Below are 15,503 nucleotides of genomic sequence, written 5' to 3'. Positions count from 1 at the left end.
ACACCAACCAGTCAAGCACTGCAGTTCGGTGTCGATGAGAACGGCTGGCATAGGATCCATCACCATTGACCAAGTATGGAGGGTGTTGAGAAACCCTCGGCACGTTAACAGTCCTTTGCTCCGCGCAATCAGAACCAAGCGGCGGAACCACAGTCAGAATATGTACCATCAAACGCTCTTGTCCCGACAATTCAAATAGCATACTCCCTCAAATGCAGGTGTTGCGTGGAGAGGGTATTAACACTCAATTATCCTGTTGCTCAAATAACTACTTGAAGCGTTGAAATACGACTTGGGGAAGAAACATTCCGGAAGGATAGCTAGCGCAAACATTAGCACTTCTTTCGCCCTCCTTTGGATGTTACCGTAGGTAATATGCAACCATGAACTCGCAAGATCTGTTAGTTGACTACACCCATAGTGACACTGGCTAACCACAACACTTTTTTCAGTACCAGCTTGCGTCTCAAATTGGCAGTATCACTCAGCCAACGGTCACAAGGCTGGTCTAGGTATAAACTTCGACGAGGGGTTCGTAGATGTCCGAAAAATGATGTTATATGTACGTAAAAATATAAATTCAATCGTACACGATCGAAGGGATTAAAATACAGTCTCGCCATCTCATGCAGTCGAACGGTATGTCAACTGGCAGATATGTCCCCCGTTTTATTCACCCTTAAAGATATACGCCACGGATGTCATTTTCATTGCTGTAGTCATAAAGGTCGATCCGGCCATTTCAGACCAGAACAGCCTAAGCCTTGGCGTGAATATCAGCGTCGACCTTGGCCTTGATATCGACATCAGCTTTGGCAAGAACCTTTAGCAGACCCCCGAGAAGTTCAATCTTGCTGTCCTCCGAGCTCACACCTCCACTGATGGTGTGGTTGTGCGAGACAACAGCCTTGGCATTACCATTAGCCTCTACTCTCAAGAGACCAAGCACTTTCACAAGGACGCTGTGAATCTCGATATCGACGTTGGCACTTGCGTTGGTGCTCTTGAGATTCCCAGTGTTGATGCCAGCCTTGATGGTGAGAAGCTTAGCAAGCTTCAGGGTGAGCTCATGAACTTCAACGTCTGCATGCACACCACGGTTGTGGATAGCACCGGACTTGATTTCAGCCTCTACCTTCAAAATCAACAGACTCAGCAGCTCAACGAGCAGGTTGACCTTGGCATGGACAATCACAGCGTCACCCTGGACGTTGGTCTTCTGAAGCTTGGACAGAACATTCTTGATCTCAACCTCGATGCTGCTGACTTGATGTGTTAAGGTGGCATTGGCATGTTTCTCCCCGGCGTGAAGAGATTTAAGCTGATGCTCAAGGTCAAGCTTCTCGTTCAATTTGGCAACAACGACGGAGATACGATGTTGCTCATCCTTGAGCAACTCGCCATTCTGCTTGCTGTTTTCTCCAGTCTTGTCCAGAATGTTGATGATGGCCTTGATTTCGGCGTCAATGTCAACCCATACACTCTTGCCGTGGGGTGCTGAAACGCCTTCATGGCCTTTCGTGTGGCCCAGAGTGTGAGCCTCTGATATGATCTTCTCGGCTTTGGCAATGACATCTACCTTCACTAGCAGCCCGTGCGGAATAGGGATGTTGGGAACAGTGCTCATAGAGGGTGTGACAGATGATAGAGTAGCTGAGGCTTTACCGTCGACATCCTGTGTTATTGGACGTTAGTCATGTATTAGAGGGACAGAGTCGGCTGCATGAGGATACCACGCGACTCACAGCGAGTGGTGCAGCAGCCGCAGCCGTACACAACGAAAGAATTTCAATGAACTTCATTTTCAGGTATTCACGAAGAGAATAGACGCTGCAGGATGCAACTGTTGTTCAGCGAATGGATGAGGTCGGAAGAGCTGATGAGTAGACAAATACTTGGCAGACAGATTTCTGTCCAGACATGATGCCCAGGCCAGATATATAGGCGGGCATTCTAATGCGCAATTTGCTTTGCTTATGATGTTCTACCTACAGCCAGGACCATGATCACAATCACGAGCTCGGACTTGACCAAGGATTCAAGAACCTACAACAAGCTGGCCGGAGCACGCTTGGTACGGAGCATTGTTTTAAACCTGGCACTTTCGCTTCTGAGGATCCATGATGAATTCATTACAAGACAAATACCCGACTGGCGGCAGTTGGTGAGAGACAATGGGCGGTATGACGAGTCTACGGCGTGCGGTGTTGAGGCTTGCTAATTTGTCTACTCCACGAATCAAGGTATAACCAACAAACTTGGCAACATGACAATGTGAAGAGCAGAAGCGTGGACTGAGACAAAGGGCAATGGCGCCTCATGAACTGAGTCAAATCACTTTCGCATGGGGCAGCGCACCCCGGCGTTTTCGTTTTCTTTGGGAGAAAACTACGGAGTAACTACATACATTATCATCCAGATACGTACCAAAGTTGGCCTTGTGCCGTGTCGGCAAGTAACAGTTTTTTTCATCTCGTCGTCACTCTCCACCTTGTCCGCTTGTTGATGGCAGGGAGGCCACGCGCCCTTGCTCCCAAATGATCTGATCATCAATCTCTGCGCTTAATTGTGCGTCACAGGGAACAATAATACTACCAAGAGGAGAGGGGCACTATGTAATTGCTACTTTGTTCCAGAGAAAAAAAAAAAGTAAAGCCCTTCTGTCAACGAAAAGGGGCACAAATTTCGGCTATTCGAGCGGAGATTTCAAAGCTGGGTTTCTGATGTTCATCACCAGGAGGCAAGAGGCAAGAGGCAAGTTGTCTTGGATGCAACAATGAGAAGACGGCTTGAGGGTTCCGAATTCGCTTGTAGATCCAATTGGCAAGCCTTTGCATGGACTCCTGTTCGATGGCAAAGGACTCATTTACCAGCTTCGAGTTCACGCCACCCATCTTCTGCTATTTTGGAGAGTATTGCAACCACAAACATTTTGCACGAGACAAAATGGCCATCCCTGTATGCGACTCCGCAGTAACTCCGTAGTAGAACATTATACCAACGATGTTGCATCCTTCAGAATTCCTACCTTGCTCGTTCAGTCACGCCAAACTTGGTGACAATCACCTGAATCACTTCCTTGATATCACATTTGCATGTCTTTGGTAAGTGAAATCGAATACACATTGGCGTCACAGATATAAAAAAGTCCTCTGTTCATTATTCAGCGGTATCTACTCCATCAACGCCTAACGTGTTACACCAAAATACCCCCTGCGTTGATGTCCCCGAATCGCCATGTTCCGTTTCAACCACAGATAGCCGTCCTCTTTCTGGTTTGAAACAGTGAAATACCGACATGTCGCAGAAACAAAGCACGGTACTCTCCGTCCCAACGTGATGTCCTAGGTGAAAACCACCAGTCATGAGTCCTTGCGGAACTAGACAAGACTGGTCAAGCTTGGCAGACAACATCCGCATCTTCAACTAGCCCATGATGTGCAGGTTATGCAGGTCCTCCATCAGCTTGCCGCTAGTCACATCGCTCACAACGTTCTTGGGAATATTCAGCTGACGCTTGCTGAGCTCTTGCTTTCCATCGCGCTTCAGTCCGACGCCACCTCCGAGGCCCACGCCCTTGGGGCCAAACACGGCATGCGACACCGTCTGAGCAAGGGCCGTAAGCTTGGACGGGCCGTCTTGGCGCTTGTCGACCTGTCCGCTCACGTCGCCGACGCTGACATCGGCGGCAGGCTGGTCAAGACGGACGGTGACATGTTCCGCCTGGCGTGCCTCTGGCTTCTCGTCGCGCTTCGCTGCCCCAAGGCCGCCGAGGCCGCCGAGGCCACCGACACCGCCGACACCACCGAGACCGTTCTTGACGGAGTCAATTGTGGTTTTGAGGGCCTTGTTCAAGCCATCGACGGCCGCGCCACTCATCCCACGCTTTACGTCAGCGATGGGGGCAGCCGAAACCACCGCGCAGAGGAGGGACGCGTAAGTGAACTTCATGGCGTACTGATGATGAGGCCCTGGTGGTGAATTAATGTGAGAAAGAGGCGGTAGTTGGCGCCCTGAAGGAACAGAGATATGAAGCGGAGTGAAGGAGCGACTTGAAGAATAGAAGAGAAGGATGGATCTAAGAACACTATGCTCGCAACTGGTTGCCCGCCTACCTCCTGGTTATATACATCTCCATGTTGGGCAGGCCGTCATACAAAAGCCGGAGCAGTTCGACATGCACTTCCAGTCGCGTTCGTGCCTCTCCATTCTCTAGCGCGTAAGGTGTGTCTCAGTATTGCCATGGAATGATAATAACGCCGTGGCTGTTGTTTCTCGCCGGATAGCTTTGTCTCCAGGCACGATTTGTTCTTTGTTTTGACAATTCAATCAAGCTAACTTCGGGCGACTTCAAGCTCTGATTTTGCATGCGACGTCGCCAGATCAAGGCATCATGATTGCTTCGGTCGGCGCCGTGTAACTCAATAGTCCGCCTAAATAGGTCGGTACGTGTTCTCGGCAAGGGCGTTTTTTTTTTCCCGGCTTCTTCAAGAGTGTTCTGAGGGACGAGATCTGAGTCAGCGTGTTCCGAATGGTTTCGTTTCCCACGCGCTACGCGACAGTGCGACGCAAGAGGTAGCGGCTGCGGCCCCCATCACTCGCCTAGTACTATGCGTGTTCCTGAAGAACATTAAATTTTCTTTCCATCGGCCCGTTCAAGGAAATAAAAGCAGTTAGACTGACTTTGAATTGGCGCGGGTGTGGGGAAGAAAGCGTGTCAAGGGAGCGGGAGAGGAATCCAAGTCTCGCGAACGTTCCGCGAAGTCGTGGACGGACTGTTTTAAATGACATGCATGATATCGTGTGTAGACAGGAAGTGATCTTCATGGCTGGCCTTGAAAATGAAGCCGACTATGTCTCGAAAAATTGTCCCCCTTTTTTTTTTTTGCGAAATTCCTAATAGGAGTATGGGAAAGAGAACTGAGCACATAATCGGGTCACCAGTGGCGAGTTATTAGTTAGTGAGAGCGAATGGATATCTTCAAGTATGCATCTCGGCCAACCGCACTACAGCGGAATCAAGATGAACCCTGGTTACATACTGATGATACTGATGAGTGGTGGACAGCTTGCCACATTGGCATTCAAGTAAATGTCTGTGAGAGATTTGGCAGCCATCTATCTGGTATAGTGTGGCAGTTGTGAGGTGACTGCGGAGAATTTGAGACCAAGCGAATGTGATAAAGAGCCCACTTGGTTCCAGAGGGTACGTTCCTGAAATACGATACAGTAAGATTATAGGGCCCAGAAAGTAAGCCCTGCGTGTTCATTTTACTACATTCTGCTTTTTAGCACCGACGCGCTCTGGCCCCAGGTCGAAACAAAGTGCCGCATAGTACTGTTTAGAATCGGGTAAATGGCAACCTAGGCAAGAGATTAGTATAACAACTTGTCAATCAAATCAAGGTCAAGCAGTGGAATGAAGTTGGAAATTGCCACGCACCATTTCCCCCTCATGGTAATGACGGCCCAAGTAGCCCCAGTCTCGTCCACCTCCTTATCAACGTCCGTCTTGAAACAAACACCACTCATGATGCCATCGCCAAACTTCTCATTCATGACTGCCTTGTATGAATAGCCATAATTCTGGATAACCTCATAAAGACGATAAATAAGCGGCTCAGTAGGCGGCATCTCCACGGATATACCGCGGTTCGGAAAGGCCATCATCTGCTCGGCGAGGTCATCGCGGCTTACACCCAGGAGCTCGCTCAGTTTGTCGACATCTTCGGCAGAGGCTTGAACCTGGCCGTAGAAAAGCCCGGCACAGGCGACTTCGCTGCGGCCGAGATGTTCGGCAATCTGAGCAAAGGTGAGATTCTTGGCGGTTTTGGCCTGGAAGAGGAGGCTGCAGTGAAGAGGAAGATGGGTATCGACGTTGGCCTGTGATGGTTAACGACGGGCCTGGAAGTGAGGATGGAGTGATGTGCTTACGCCGATGGAGGCGAGTCGCTGCTGTTCAGGCATTGTGAGTATAGAGCGATGATGTGTACCAACTAACTAGCGATGATGTATACCAGCTAACTAGCGTGTTTGTGTTGGCGGTTCTGTATTCAGCGTTGGAAGAGTCGAAGTGAAATGGCGAGCGCCTCGAGTGAGGGGAAAGCTTAAATGATGGGGATAACTCGGCATCTCATCCAGCCTGCCCGCGATACGAGCTTGATGCAGGCCATGGATACATGGATGCGTCTTTATCTTTGTCGTTGGCGACCATGATGCCGCCTCAGCTACGGAGTGGACAACGGTAGTTTGCACATTTGCTGACGTTTGGACGGGTGCCACGTCCAACATCTGGAAATATAACATGTGTTTGGTGCTGTGCAGTACGGGGTACAGAGTACAAAGTACAAAACACTGAATGCAAGAAGCATGTCCATCCATATCTTGGCATTTCCCACGCACGTCACGGGAGGCGTCTGCTTAAATAGCCCCAAGAATCCACCACGATCCGCCGCCAATCTCCAAGAACCGCCACAAAAACGCCCCCCCCGGTCGAATCCACATGCTGACGGCAAGCCGCAACCCCAGTCCTTCCCCTGGCATATGGATAATGGCTGGCTCTGGCCTTGCTTGAGACAGATGACGGATCAAGCACAAGCTCTCTGAAACGCACTCGTCTTTCCCGACTTCATTGTCATGGTTCTAGAGCTCGAGATGCCAACTCTGCCGTCACAATGGCTTTCCCTCGGAGAATGTCGCGGCTCGTCCTGCTCACCGGCCTTGTGCTGGTCGTAATGCTGGTGATGCACATGATGCCGGGCGACGATGCCGCCTCGCCGCTGCTATCGCAAAACCCTCCCACTCCTGAAGACCAATCGGCCCAAGCACCATCGCAAGATTCGTCCAGGTTAAAATTCGATTGGTCCAAAGCGAAGCTGTTCTACCCCCCAGAGTCGATTAAACCAATGCCGACTGGCTCCCCGCGAAAGCTGGGACGGGTGCAAGCCCGCGACGACGCCTTTGTCCACGACGACGAAACAAGGAAGCGGCAAAGAGCTGTGCGGGATACTTTTAAGAAGAGCTACAACGCATACAGAACATATGCGTGGATGAAGGACGAGCTGATGCCCGTGTCGGGCGGCTCCAAGAACCCCTTTGGCGGATGGGCTGCCACTCTAGTCGATGCCCTCGACACACTCTGGATCATGGACCTGCGAGATGAGTTTCGCGAGGCAGCCAAGGCCGTCAGCGGGATCGATTGGTCCGTTACAAAGGACGCCGCCGCGAATCTATTCGAAACGACGATTCGCCATCTGGGCGGCCTCTTGAGCGCATACGACCTCAGCGGCGACAAGGTCCTGCTGAACAAGGCCGTCGAGCTGGCCGAGATGCTCTACCACGGCTTCGACACCCCGAACCGCCTCCCCGGTTTCTGGCTCAACTACAAAGAAGCCAAGACCGGCGCCCTGGTCGCCGGCACAAACGACCCCTCTGCCTCCCCGGCCTCCCTCTGCGTTGAATTCACCCGCCTGTCGCAAATCACCGGTGACCCCAAGTACTACGACGCAACCGACCGCGTGACGCGCTTCCTCGAAAGGACCCAGAACGACACCCTCCTCCCCGGCATGTGGCCCGTCGCCCTCGACTTCCGCAACGAAGCCGCCCGCAGCAGCGACTTTAGCCTCGGCGCGCTTGCCGACTCCCTCTACGAGTACTTTCCGAAAATGCACGCCCTCACCGGCGGCGTCGACCCCGTATACGAGCAAATGTACCGCACGTCCATGGACACGGCCGCCCAGCACCTCCTCTTCCGCCCCATGCTGCCCAACGAGGACGACGTTCTCTTCTCGGGGGACTACCACGCCCGGGGCAAGGAGAAGCTCGTCCCGGAGAGCCAGCACCTCACCTGTTTCGCGGGCGGCATGTTCGGCCTCGGCGGCCGCCTGTTCAGCATTGACGAGCACGTCTCGCTGGGCGAGCGCCTCGCGCGCGGCTGCGGCTGGGCATACGGCGCCTTCCCGACGGGCCTGATGCCCGAGATTTCCAGGCTCATCCCCTGCAACGACACCAAGGAGTGTCCCTGGGACGAGGCCGTCTGGAAGAGCATGGGCGGCAAGAACCTCCCCAGGGGATTCGTAGACGCCAGAGACCCGCAGTACCAGCTGCGCCCCGAGGCCATCGAGAGCCTGTTCGTACTGTACCGCATCACGGGCAAGAAGGAGCTGCAGGACACGGCGTGGGCCATGTTCCAGGCGATTCTGCACTCGACGGAAACCAAGTATGCGTACTCGGCCATTTCGGATGTCACCACGAGCGGGAGCACGAACAAGGTTGATTCAATGGAGGTCAGACAAAACCCCGAACCCTTTTTGCTGCTGTGTATGCCCAAGTTTTTGTCCCTCCGACTAGTGTTGACTAACCTGGTTTGTAGAGTTTTTGGCTCGCCGAGACACTCAAGTATTTCTATCTCATCTTTTCGCCGCCGGATCTGATTAGTTTGGATGAATATGTGCTTAATACGGAAGCACATCCTTTGAAAAGACCCGCTGCAGAAGAATAAATGTATGCAGGTATCTATATTGTTTTGAGGGTATTATAAAGCGGACTTCACGATAGAGCGTGGACAGCTGAGAACACGGGATAAAAGCTTGAATGGTAGCTCAAAGCGTGCTCTATATGAACGAGCAATATTGTATACTACAGGACCACTATACCCGAATGCTTGGGTTGGCAAAAAAGCTGACTACACATAAAGATACCTCGGGCTCATGTTCGTGGTTTTATAAAGTCCAACCGCGTCCTCAAAATCTAGCGAGTCTGGTATCTTGCCACAGTGGCCCAAACTAGCGTGTTGTAATCCCTCTTCGTACTTGTGCGGTTCCCGAAACCGAAGTTGCCTACGTAGAAGCGCCATTAGAAAGACTCCATCCGTTGCTCCATCATCCGTTAGACACTTACGTGTCAACCCTTATAACATCTGCTCACGTTTCTTTCCTTTTTCTTCTTGAACGAGCAAAGCTATCCCCTGTCAATATTCCACAACCTTCAACAGTCAAAAGTACGTGCGGCAAGACATACCCCAACGGTCCACGTCTAATCCGGCAATCTCACTGCGTAAAACCACCCCTCATCAGTGACATACCACCTGCAATCGCCCATGTGATCAATAGTAAAACGGTTGCGCTGGGTCCAGTTCCCGTCAACCTCACGAACATAGTAATAGCGGGACGGATCGTCATCAGCAGGCTTAAAGTCCTGCGGCTCGAACAAGCGGTTGCTGTAGGCAAACTCGACCTGACGGAGCATTTCCTCGTTGGGCGTACGCCCCATACCAGACACTTCGGGCACGGCCGTCGAGATGGGAGTAGGGGGAGGGGGATTACCTGGGATGACGGGGATGGGACCTGCGCCTGCTCCCGGAGCGGCGGCGGCGGCCATCATGGGCGCTGGCATGGCAGCGGTGCTCATCATCGGCTGACCTGGGATGCCGGGGCAACCTACAGGGACGTATGCCTGAGCGTTGAGCATGACGGGCTGCTGGGCCAAGGGCACCATTCCGGGCTGGACGACGTAGCTCTGCGGAGCGGCTGCCACTGGCTGCTACGAGGGTTAGTACGAATCATGACAATGTAATTCAAACATTCGAAGCAGAGAAAAAGCAAAAAGGTAATAAAAAAACAGCCCAAAGCAGCTCAGCAGAGCAAACAACCGGCACTTGCATAATAGTTATACCCCCCGACATAAAACGTCTTTGGCGAAACCACCGTAATCGTAGGCCTCACACTCGGTGCAGCAAACAAACAAGAAGAAGGGGACAAGAAAGAAGACTGAGGAGGACTGACATGAACAATGCCGCCGCCGTATACCGGCCCACCATCAAACCTAGGCACATAAACATGTGGCATCGGCCCAAACGTGGTATCCGGCACTGGAGGCTGAAAGTTGACTCCCGTGGGGGGAGGCACGCAATTCTGATAATCTCCCATGGTGGCAGCAGGGAGGTATGTCACGCCCTGGACAAAAGATTGCTGGTGGAATTGGGGGTGAGGATGTAGATGAGGGAAATGGGCGTATGGCGGCTGGGTTCCAGGCAGATTTATACTGCGCGTCGGGTTGGCAGCTGTAAACCACTGGTCCGAGGGAGGACGGTTGAGGTTTGGCAGAGGCGGTTGACCGACCTGCGGGTGGAAGTCTGGCTGTGTGTTTTTTGGCTCTTGGTCGGCAGCTGAGCGCGGCTTTGCCTTGGAGTTGGGATCGTCAAAGTGGACTTGACGAGAGAGAGGGTTGTCGCCCTTGGGAGGTGGACGACGAGGCTTCGGAGACTTGAGGTCGGTGCCTGCCTCGGGCATGGCTAGGAATTGGCCGCTGCCGAGGGCATTTGCAGATGGAGAGATGCAGACGAAGACGAGCGTGCAAGAATGAAGAGGGAATGGGAGAGAGAAAAAGCAGCGAGGGAGAGAAGGCACATGGAGTGTTGTTGGTAGACAACATGTGCCTGTGCCTGTGTGTGCGTGCTCTGGGCCGCTTCACGGCTCACTTGCCGCTCACCTTGTGTTCAGACGACGCTCTTCGGCTGCGAGCCAACCACGACCTAGAGAAACTCGCCATACTTACTATTTTCTGCAGCGCCCAGGTGTTCCCGTCGTGTATCCAGACAGATTGCTCTGGCAATGTGTCTAGGGGGTCTTCGTATTTCGTCCACGTCCACGGGAAGCAGGGGAGGCACATGTTGGTGCTTTGATCTCTTCGTCTTGCCGGGCAGTTGAGGGCAAAAAATCGGCGTATAAGATGCGCCATGGGAACTCAAAATAAGGCGAGATTCCGCAGACTGCGTTGGATGATGAGGGGGGGAAGGGGAAAGTCGAGGTGCTCAAACGCGTTTATTGTATGGCCGCCTGTATGCTGACAACTGTCAAATCCAATACCGCACACAATACCATACGTATATTCACAGCCCTCCTGTGGGCATCTCAATGGCCACACACACACACACACACCCTTGCTTCATCTCACTTCTGTTATCAGCTTCGCGCACGCATATTCCAATCATGTGAATTGTAGACCAGACGCCTCGTCCTGTATGGTCTAATGCTCGCTGGGTACCTGATGTAATAATGTACACTGAGTTCATGGGAGGAGAGATCGTCCATGACAAATGCCACCGTAAAGAAAAACTCCGCCGGATCTGCTATATCGGCATATACAAGGGGCAAAATCGGTCGCCGCCATATCCGTACATTTTTCCTTCCTCACCTGCCTTCCATGCTCTTTCCTTTTTGCTTTTACCCGGCCGTGTGGCATCTCGATTAGGGGTGTTGTAAATTTCAAAATGGTTTGGTGACGAAACCACTATCATGTCATATGAAAATAAAATCACAGATTCTCAATAGGGGCTGCAGGCTCAGGAATAGGGAAGAATGATCGTCGCACAATCTTACAAAGAACTTACGTCAGTAATTGAATGGCAACACACGGTCATCGGGTAATTGACTCACAGCCCAGACACCGGCAACGGAGCCGACCACACCACCAGAAATCATCATTGATCGAACACCACGAGTGCTCTTAAATACCACACCACTGAGGAAGCCGGAAACAACCGTATTGGCAGCGTCGTGCTTGCCGCGAAGACTACCAATTAAGGAATTGATGCAGTTGTACACAATAGCGACAACACCGGCCGAGTTGCCGAGGAACGGTCCCCTCCGAGTCATTCCGTTGAGAATGGCATTCATCCGCAGCTTAGGGGGCTGTCCGACAGACTTCTTCAGGCCATCCTGCAGACCCCAGGCACCTCCTATCGACAGGGCGGTCAGGTATGTGATGCCGGTACCGTAACAGAGATCGTCGGTAAATCCTCGTGATGGCAGGACGGACTGGCCGCCTGGGAGTTCGGAAAGGGCAGAGTCCTCGAGCGTTAGATACTCGAGAGTATCCTTGTTGAGACCAGCGAGGGGATGCAATTGTGAGGGATCAGCGAACGTCGAGCTCTGGAGGAAGGCTTCTACTCCTTGGCCCTGGGATGGGTCGAAGCTGGTCTGCGATGAAGGGGCAGGCGCATCAAAAGCGTGTGTCTGCTCGTGTTGCTGCTGGCGCGGCTTGTTGCCGCCAGTGAAGGCGTTCCAAAGCGACGACATGACAAGCGCTTTCTCTGGAAGTATTTGACTTGCTCGAGCTATGCGGAGGACGATGAAGCTGTCCGTGGGGTTGGAAAGGACGGGTTGACAAGAAGAGAGTGATTAGCCGCAAGCTGGGACTACCCCCCGAATGACGAGCGCCTTGCCAAAAATTTCTGTGCTGCATGTCGCGCTTTCCGACCGGGTGGTCCGTGCACGGCACCAATCCCGACGGTCACGTGCAATCAGACGCCGATGCGAAGTACGGCTGTGGAAGAAACGAGAAACAATTTTGCTTCGAGAATGGAGCCGATGACACCAGGAGGATATCGAGGATATCTCAACACACAACTATGAACAGAATTGGATTTGTCTATTCACCTTGCCCTGATACACGGTTGGACTTGGGTTCAAGTGACAAAGCCAGGTGATGGGCGAAGCTCGTCACGGTCTCAAATTTGATCCCAGCAATGTCAGTCTCAAAATCACAGAAAAGACCAGCTTTCTGTAGGAAAGGCATCACGACTGCTAGTCCAGAAACTCGTCGATGCTTCTTTCAGCCCACAGATGTGTTACGTCTACAACTATTGATTCCCTCTGTTTCTCCTTCAGGGTATGTCGGAACAACCTCAACACGGACAGCAACAATATTATCGAAAGTACGTGATAGGTAGGCAGCTTCGTTTCTCTGGGAGACCGGGAACGGCCAAACACCCACTTCGGAGGGTGCCTAGCAGCATGTCGCCGTAGCGAAGTCTTCCGTATGAAATTAAAAAATTAACATGACGGTTAATAGTTTAATCCCAACTGATGATGTAGAATCAAGAAAGGAGAAAAAACAAACAGACGCTCTGGGTCGTCCACCTTATATAGCGGAAGAAAAAAAATTATGTGGGGCGGTCTATCTGTGGGGCAGAACCTGACGGTCTGAATCGTCGACGCAATTTTTACTGACCAGACCCTTGAACATGACAGCTGCAGCTGATGTTCCACAGGTTTGTGGAGCTAGAAACCTAGAAGTACGATGACACAGATTGGCAACGGATCATTGAAGTATTCGCTCGATAGCCGCTAAGCAGATAATGAGTCTCCGATTCTTCATTGTGAATCTATTACTGTACGGTGAAAATAAGAATCATCAAATGAGTGGTTGGGCCTGTGTCCCTGCAATATAAAAACGCCATGTAGTCTCAGTCCTGTTATGTTCCTCAAAGACCGTCTTCCCAATTAAATCAGTGCTCCCCTTTTATATCCATAACTCCAGTATATCATGTTTTTTCTTTTGGTTCATTCCATTTTTCATGCAGCAAGGCGAACGTTTGGTTGTCGCCCACTTACGGAAATCCAGAGTCAGTTCGTTGAAGCAACGGCCTCTGATCATAGTAAGTTTCTTCTAGAACGCCCCCAGTATTTGCCTCATCACAGCAACGGGCCTCTTTATCCGTTTCGTTCCTGTTATAGTAAAAGTATTGGCCAAAGACAATGAGATCCATTAAGAGAGTGACCATGGCGCCTGCCAACCAACTTAGGTTGAGAAGCATGTATCTACCGTAAATGCGCCCCGCTTCACCGGGCTTGCACTCTTCACGCCGGCACTCAGGCTCGTAGGCAAAGATTGATAATACGTACGTAACGTTTCCAAGGCATGCAAAGATGAAGAAGAGCATGCTTAAGCCTTCAGTCGTCTTGCGGCGGTAGTTGAGGATGAGCTGTGGCACCCGAGAGGCAATATAGAAGACAGCGCACAAATAGCCGAAAACTTGCCCCAGAATATTGAATTCAATAGCATCTTCTCCGCCGGCTTTGGGTTCCTTATCCGTACTTGTCGCCGATTCTCCCAGCCACCAACCTAAGACGCCGGCGGCGCAAACCATGAGGATGATGGACATATTCCAGATCAAAGTCTGCAATGCACTGGGCGGGGGTGGAGGCGGCTCGGCGTGAGAAATATGAGGAACAGTGAGTGATAGACCAGTCCAGTCAGATCCACGACGCTCTCGGTGCTCGTAATCGCCTAACAAGGCCGTCCGTTCGGTTGCGTTGATGTTGAACTGGGGCGACGGTTTAGGGGTAGGTGTAGCAGGTTCGTCGCGCCATGTGAATCCTCGGTAGTAAAAACATTGGCCCAGAAGGACTATATCAGCCAATGTATAGTAGACGGCCAGAATAATCTATGTGATGCACTATTAGCTGAAGTACACACTTCTCCAAGTCCGTGACGGATCTTACCATGGTTGGCAGAACACTCTGAAGGACGGCGCCGGCGATATTGAAGACATCTCCAATTAACCACACGATAATGAACTGAACAGACAATGCCTCGGCAGAGCTGGACCTCCAATTCGCGATAAGCTGAGGTGTGAAAACGATGACTGGGACAGGTTAGCCTCCTGATTTCCATACACGACTTTGCGATGCGACATACCCCAGCATGCGATTGAGATGGAGCTACATGGAGAATTTCAAGTCAGCAATCAATGATCGGAATTGAGCAGTAGCCGCGAAGGGAGCCATGGTCATTGTGCGCAGGCTTTGATGATTTGCTTGGCCGGCTTGGTTGTCTTTTCGTGGCCATGCTCATGGTGACATAGCATGGCCAGGATGCACAGCATGCGCCGGATCAAGCTTCCGGGGACATCAAGCCAGGCTCGAGGTCATGGGCCCAGGCCAACCAAACGAATGTGAAGATGGAATGCCGTATTCGGAGCCTATATTGTGAATATTGGACTCACCCGCAAATTCCTGAAATAGCCTCAACATCGAGGTGCAAATTTGCCAGCGGAGGAACCATAGTGACGACTTGCGAGAGACTTGACGACTGACTAGCCATGTCTTGGCGGATATGGCCGAAAACAACTGGCAGGAGCGACAGTGGTCAAAAGACCACCAGGCGAAACGAAAGAGAAAGGGATGACTACGCTCCAGATCTTCCTTATCAACCCAAAAGCAAGTTGACGAAAAGGAAAAGTTAATAGAAGTGGCGGTGGGAGTAGAAGAATTTCACGGGGCTAGCGAGGCGAGGTAAGGCGACTGACTAGGCAATGGAGATGAGAAGCACATGTGCAGACTTTTTTCCTTGCTTGGCGGGCAAGCCGAATACAGGCAGTCAAGTTTGAGCACTTCGAAGCTAGCGCTTGAGCTCAGCCGCCTGGCTTGCAGGAGTCAACTACTACAAGTCGCTGACTCACTTGTAGGGCGGTTGCATGACGCAGGGGGCCGCTGGGTTTACGCATGGCGTTGCTGTACGTACGGTGCTGCATGGGTCTCAGGCTTCGTACTTGACCAAAAGCGGACGCCAGAGAGTGGGGCTGGCCGCTAACATCAAGCCAAGCATCACAAGGTACGGGGTAGCGTCACCTAAACTAGAGGGTATTTGGGGTCAAAAGTTCGACTCCGCCATTGTTTCAGTCGACAATGTCCTCTGGAAGAGCCCATCTACCCTAGGTA

General features: G+C 51.8%; 8 protein-coding genes across 8 annotated transcripts; 1 reads left to right on the top strand and 7 right to left on the bottom strand.

Annotated features, from left to right (window-relative positions):
* Positions 1-757: 757 nt before the first annotated feature.
* J3458_008792 (uncharacterized protein) lies at positions 758-1,802 on the bottom strand (the record flags this gene model as incomplete). Its single annotated transcript, XM_007810656.2, has 2 exons — positions 758-1,675; positions 1,746-1,802. 2 exons carry the CDS (start codon positions 1,800-1,802, stop codon positions 758-760), a joined length of 975 nt encoding a protein of 324 aa, XP_007808847.1.
* A 1,624-nt stretch (positions 1,803-3,426) lies between these two features.
* Positions 3,427-3,951, bottom strand: J3458_008791 (uncharacterized protein; the record flags this gene model as incomplete). The annotated part of the gene is made up of 1 exon (XM_007810655.1): positions 3,427-3,951. One exon carries the CDS (start codon positions 3,949-3,951, stop codon positions 3,427-3,429), a length of 525 nt encoding a protein of 174 aa, XP_007808846.1.
* A 1,391-nt stretch (positions 3,952-5,342) lies between these two features.
* cyn1 (Cyanate hydratase) lies at positions 5,343-5,967 on the bottom strand (the record flags this gene model as incomplete). The annotated part of the gene is made up of 3 exons (XM_007810654.2): positions 5,343-5,364; positions 5,444-5,883; positions 5,935-5,967. 3 exons carry the CDS (start codon positions 5,965-5,967, stop codon positions 5,343-5,345), a joined length of 495 nt encoding a protein of 164 aa, XP_007808845.2.
* Positions 5,968-6,474: 507 nt separating this feature from the next.
* J3458_008789 (uncharacterized protein) lies at positions 6,475-8,837 on the top strand. The gene is made up of 2 exons (XM_007810653.2): positions 6,475-8,285; positions 8,372-8,837. The coding sequence occupies exons 1-2, from the start codon at positions 6,675-6,677 to the stop codon at positions 8,498-8,500; spliced, it is 1,740 nt and encodes a 579-aa protein (XP_007808844.2). The 5' UTR covers positions 6,475-6,674; the 3' UTR covers positions 8,501-8,837.
* Positions 8,838-8,928: 91 nt separating this feature from the next.
* On the bottom strand, positions 8,929-9,587 carry J3458_008788 (uncharacterized protein). The gene is made up of 2 exons (XM_007810652.2): positions 9,019-9,587; positions 8,929-8,958 (listed from the first exon to the last, which is right to left on the bottom strand). The coding sequence occupies exon 1, from the start codon at positions 9,493-9,495 to the stop codon at positions 9,034-9,036; it is 462 nt and encodes a 153-aa protein (XP_007808843.2). The 5' UTR covers positions 9,496-9,587; the 3' UTR covers positions 8,929-8,958; positions 9,019-9,033.
* Positions 9,588-9,632: 45 nt separating this feature from the next.
* J3458_008787 (uncharacterized protein) lies at positions 9,633-10,501 on the bottom strand (the record flags this gene model as incomplete). The annotated part of the gene is made up of 1 exon (XM_066119390.1): positions 9,633-10,501. Exon 1 carries the CDS (start codon positions 10,287-10,289, stop codon positions 9,633-9,635), a length of 657 nt encoding a protein of 218 aa, XP_065975183.1. The 5' UTR covers positions 10,290-10,501.
* An 812-nt stretch (positions 10,502-11,313) lies between these two features.
* On the bottom strand, positions 11,314-12,077 carry TIM23 (Mitochondrial import inner membrane translocase subunit tim23; the record flags this gene model as incomplete). The annotated part of the gene is made up of 2 exons (XM_007810651.2): positions 11,314-11,373; positions 11,436-12,077. 2 exons carry the CDS (start codon positions 12,075-12,077, stop codon positions 11,314-11,316), a joined length of 702 nt encoding a protein of 233 aa, XP_007808842.2.
* Positions 12,078-13,111: 1,034 nt separating this feature from the next.
* Positions 13,112-15,069, bottom strand: RTC2 (putative vacuolar amino acid transporter YPQ3). Its single transcript, XM_007810650.2, has 4 exons — positions 14,789-15,069; positions 14,482-14,504; positions 14,286-14,428; positions 13,112-14,227 (listed from the first exon to the last, which is right to left on the bottom strand). Exons 1-4 carry the CDS (start codon positions 14,884-14,886, stop codon positions 13,391-13,393), a joined length of 1,101 nt encoding a protein of 366 aa, XP_007808841.2. The 5' UTR covers positions 14,887-15,069; the 3' UTR covers positions 13,112-13,390.
* Between the last annotated feature and the right edge of the window lie 434 nt (positions 15,070-15,503).

Source organism: Metarhizium acridum (assembly GCF_019434415.1).
Source record: "Metarhizium acridum strain ARSEF 324 chromosome Unknown scaffold_141, whole genome shotgun sequence".
NCBI lineage: Eukaryota > Fungi > Ascomycota > Sordariomycetes > Hypocreales > Clavicipitaceae > Metarhizium > Metarhizium acridum.
This window is presented reverse-complemented; position numbering and strand designations above follow the sequence as displayed.

What these genes read in the sequence shown, in the direction of transcription:
- J3458_008789 (XM_007810653.2), top strand. Translation starts at nt 6,675, where the DNA reads ATGGCTTTCCCTCGGAGAATGTCGCGGCTCGTCCTGCTCACCGGCCTT. An exon ending in ACAAGGTTGATTCAATGGAG is followed by an intron (nt 8,286 to 8,371) that starts GTCAGACAAAAC and finishes CCTGGTTTGTAG; the next exon opens with AGTTTTTGGCTCGCCGAGAC.
- J3458_008788 (XM_007810652.2), bottom strand. Translation starts at nt 9,495, where the DNA reads ATGGTGCCCTTGGCCCAGCAGCCCGTCATGCTCAACGCTCAGGCATAC.
- RTC2 (XM_007810650.2), bottom strand. Translation starts at nt 14,886, where the DNA reads ATGGCTAGTCAGTCGTCAAGTCTCTCGCAAGTCGTCACTATGGTTCCT. An exon ending in CATCTCAATCGCATGCTGGG is followed by an intron (nt 14,429 to 14,481) that starts GTATGTCGCATC and finishes AACCTGTCCCAG; the next exon opens with TCATCGTTTTCACACCTCAG. An exon ending in AGAGTGTTCTGCCAACCATG is followed by an intron (nt 14,228 to 14,285) that starts GTAAGATCCGTC and finishes TGCATCACATAG; the next exon opens with ATTATTCTGGCCGTCTACTA.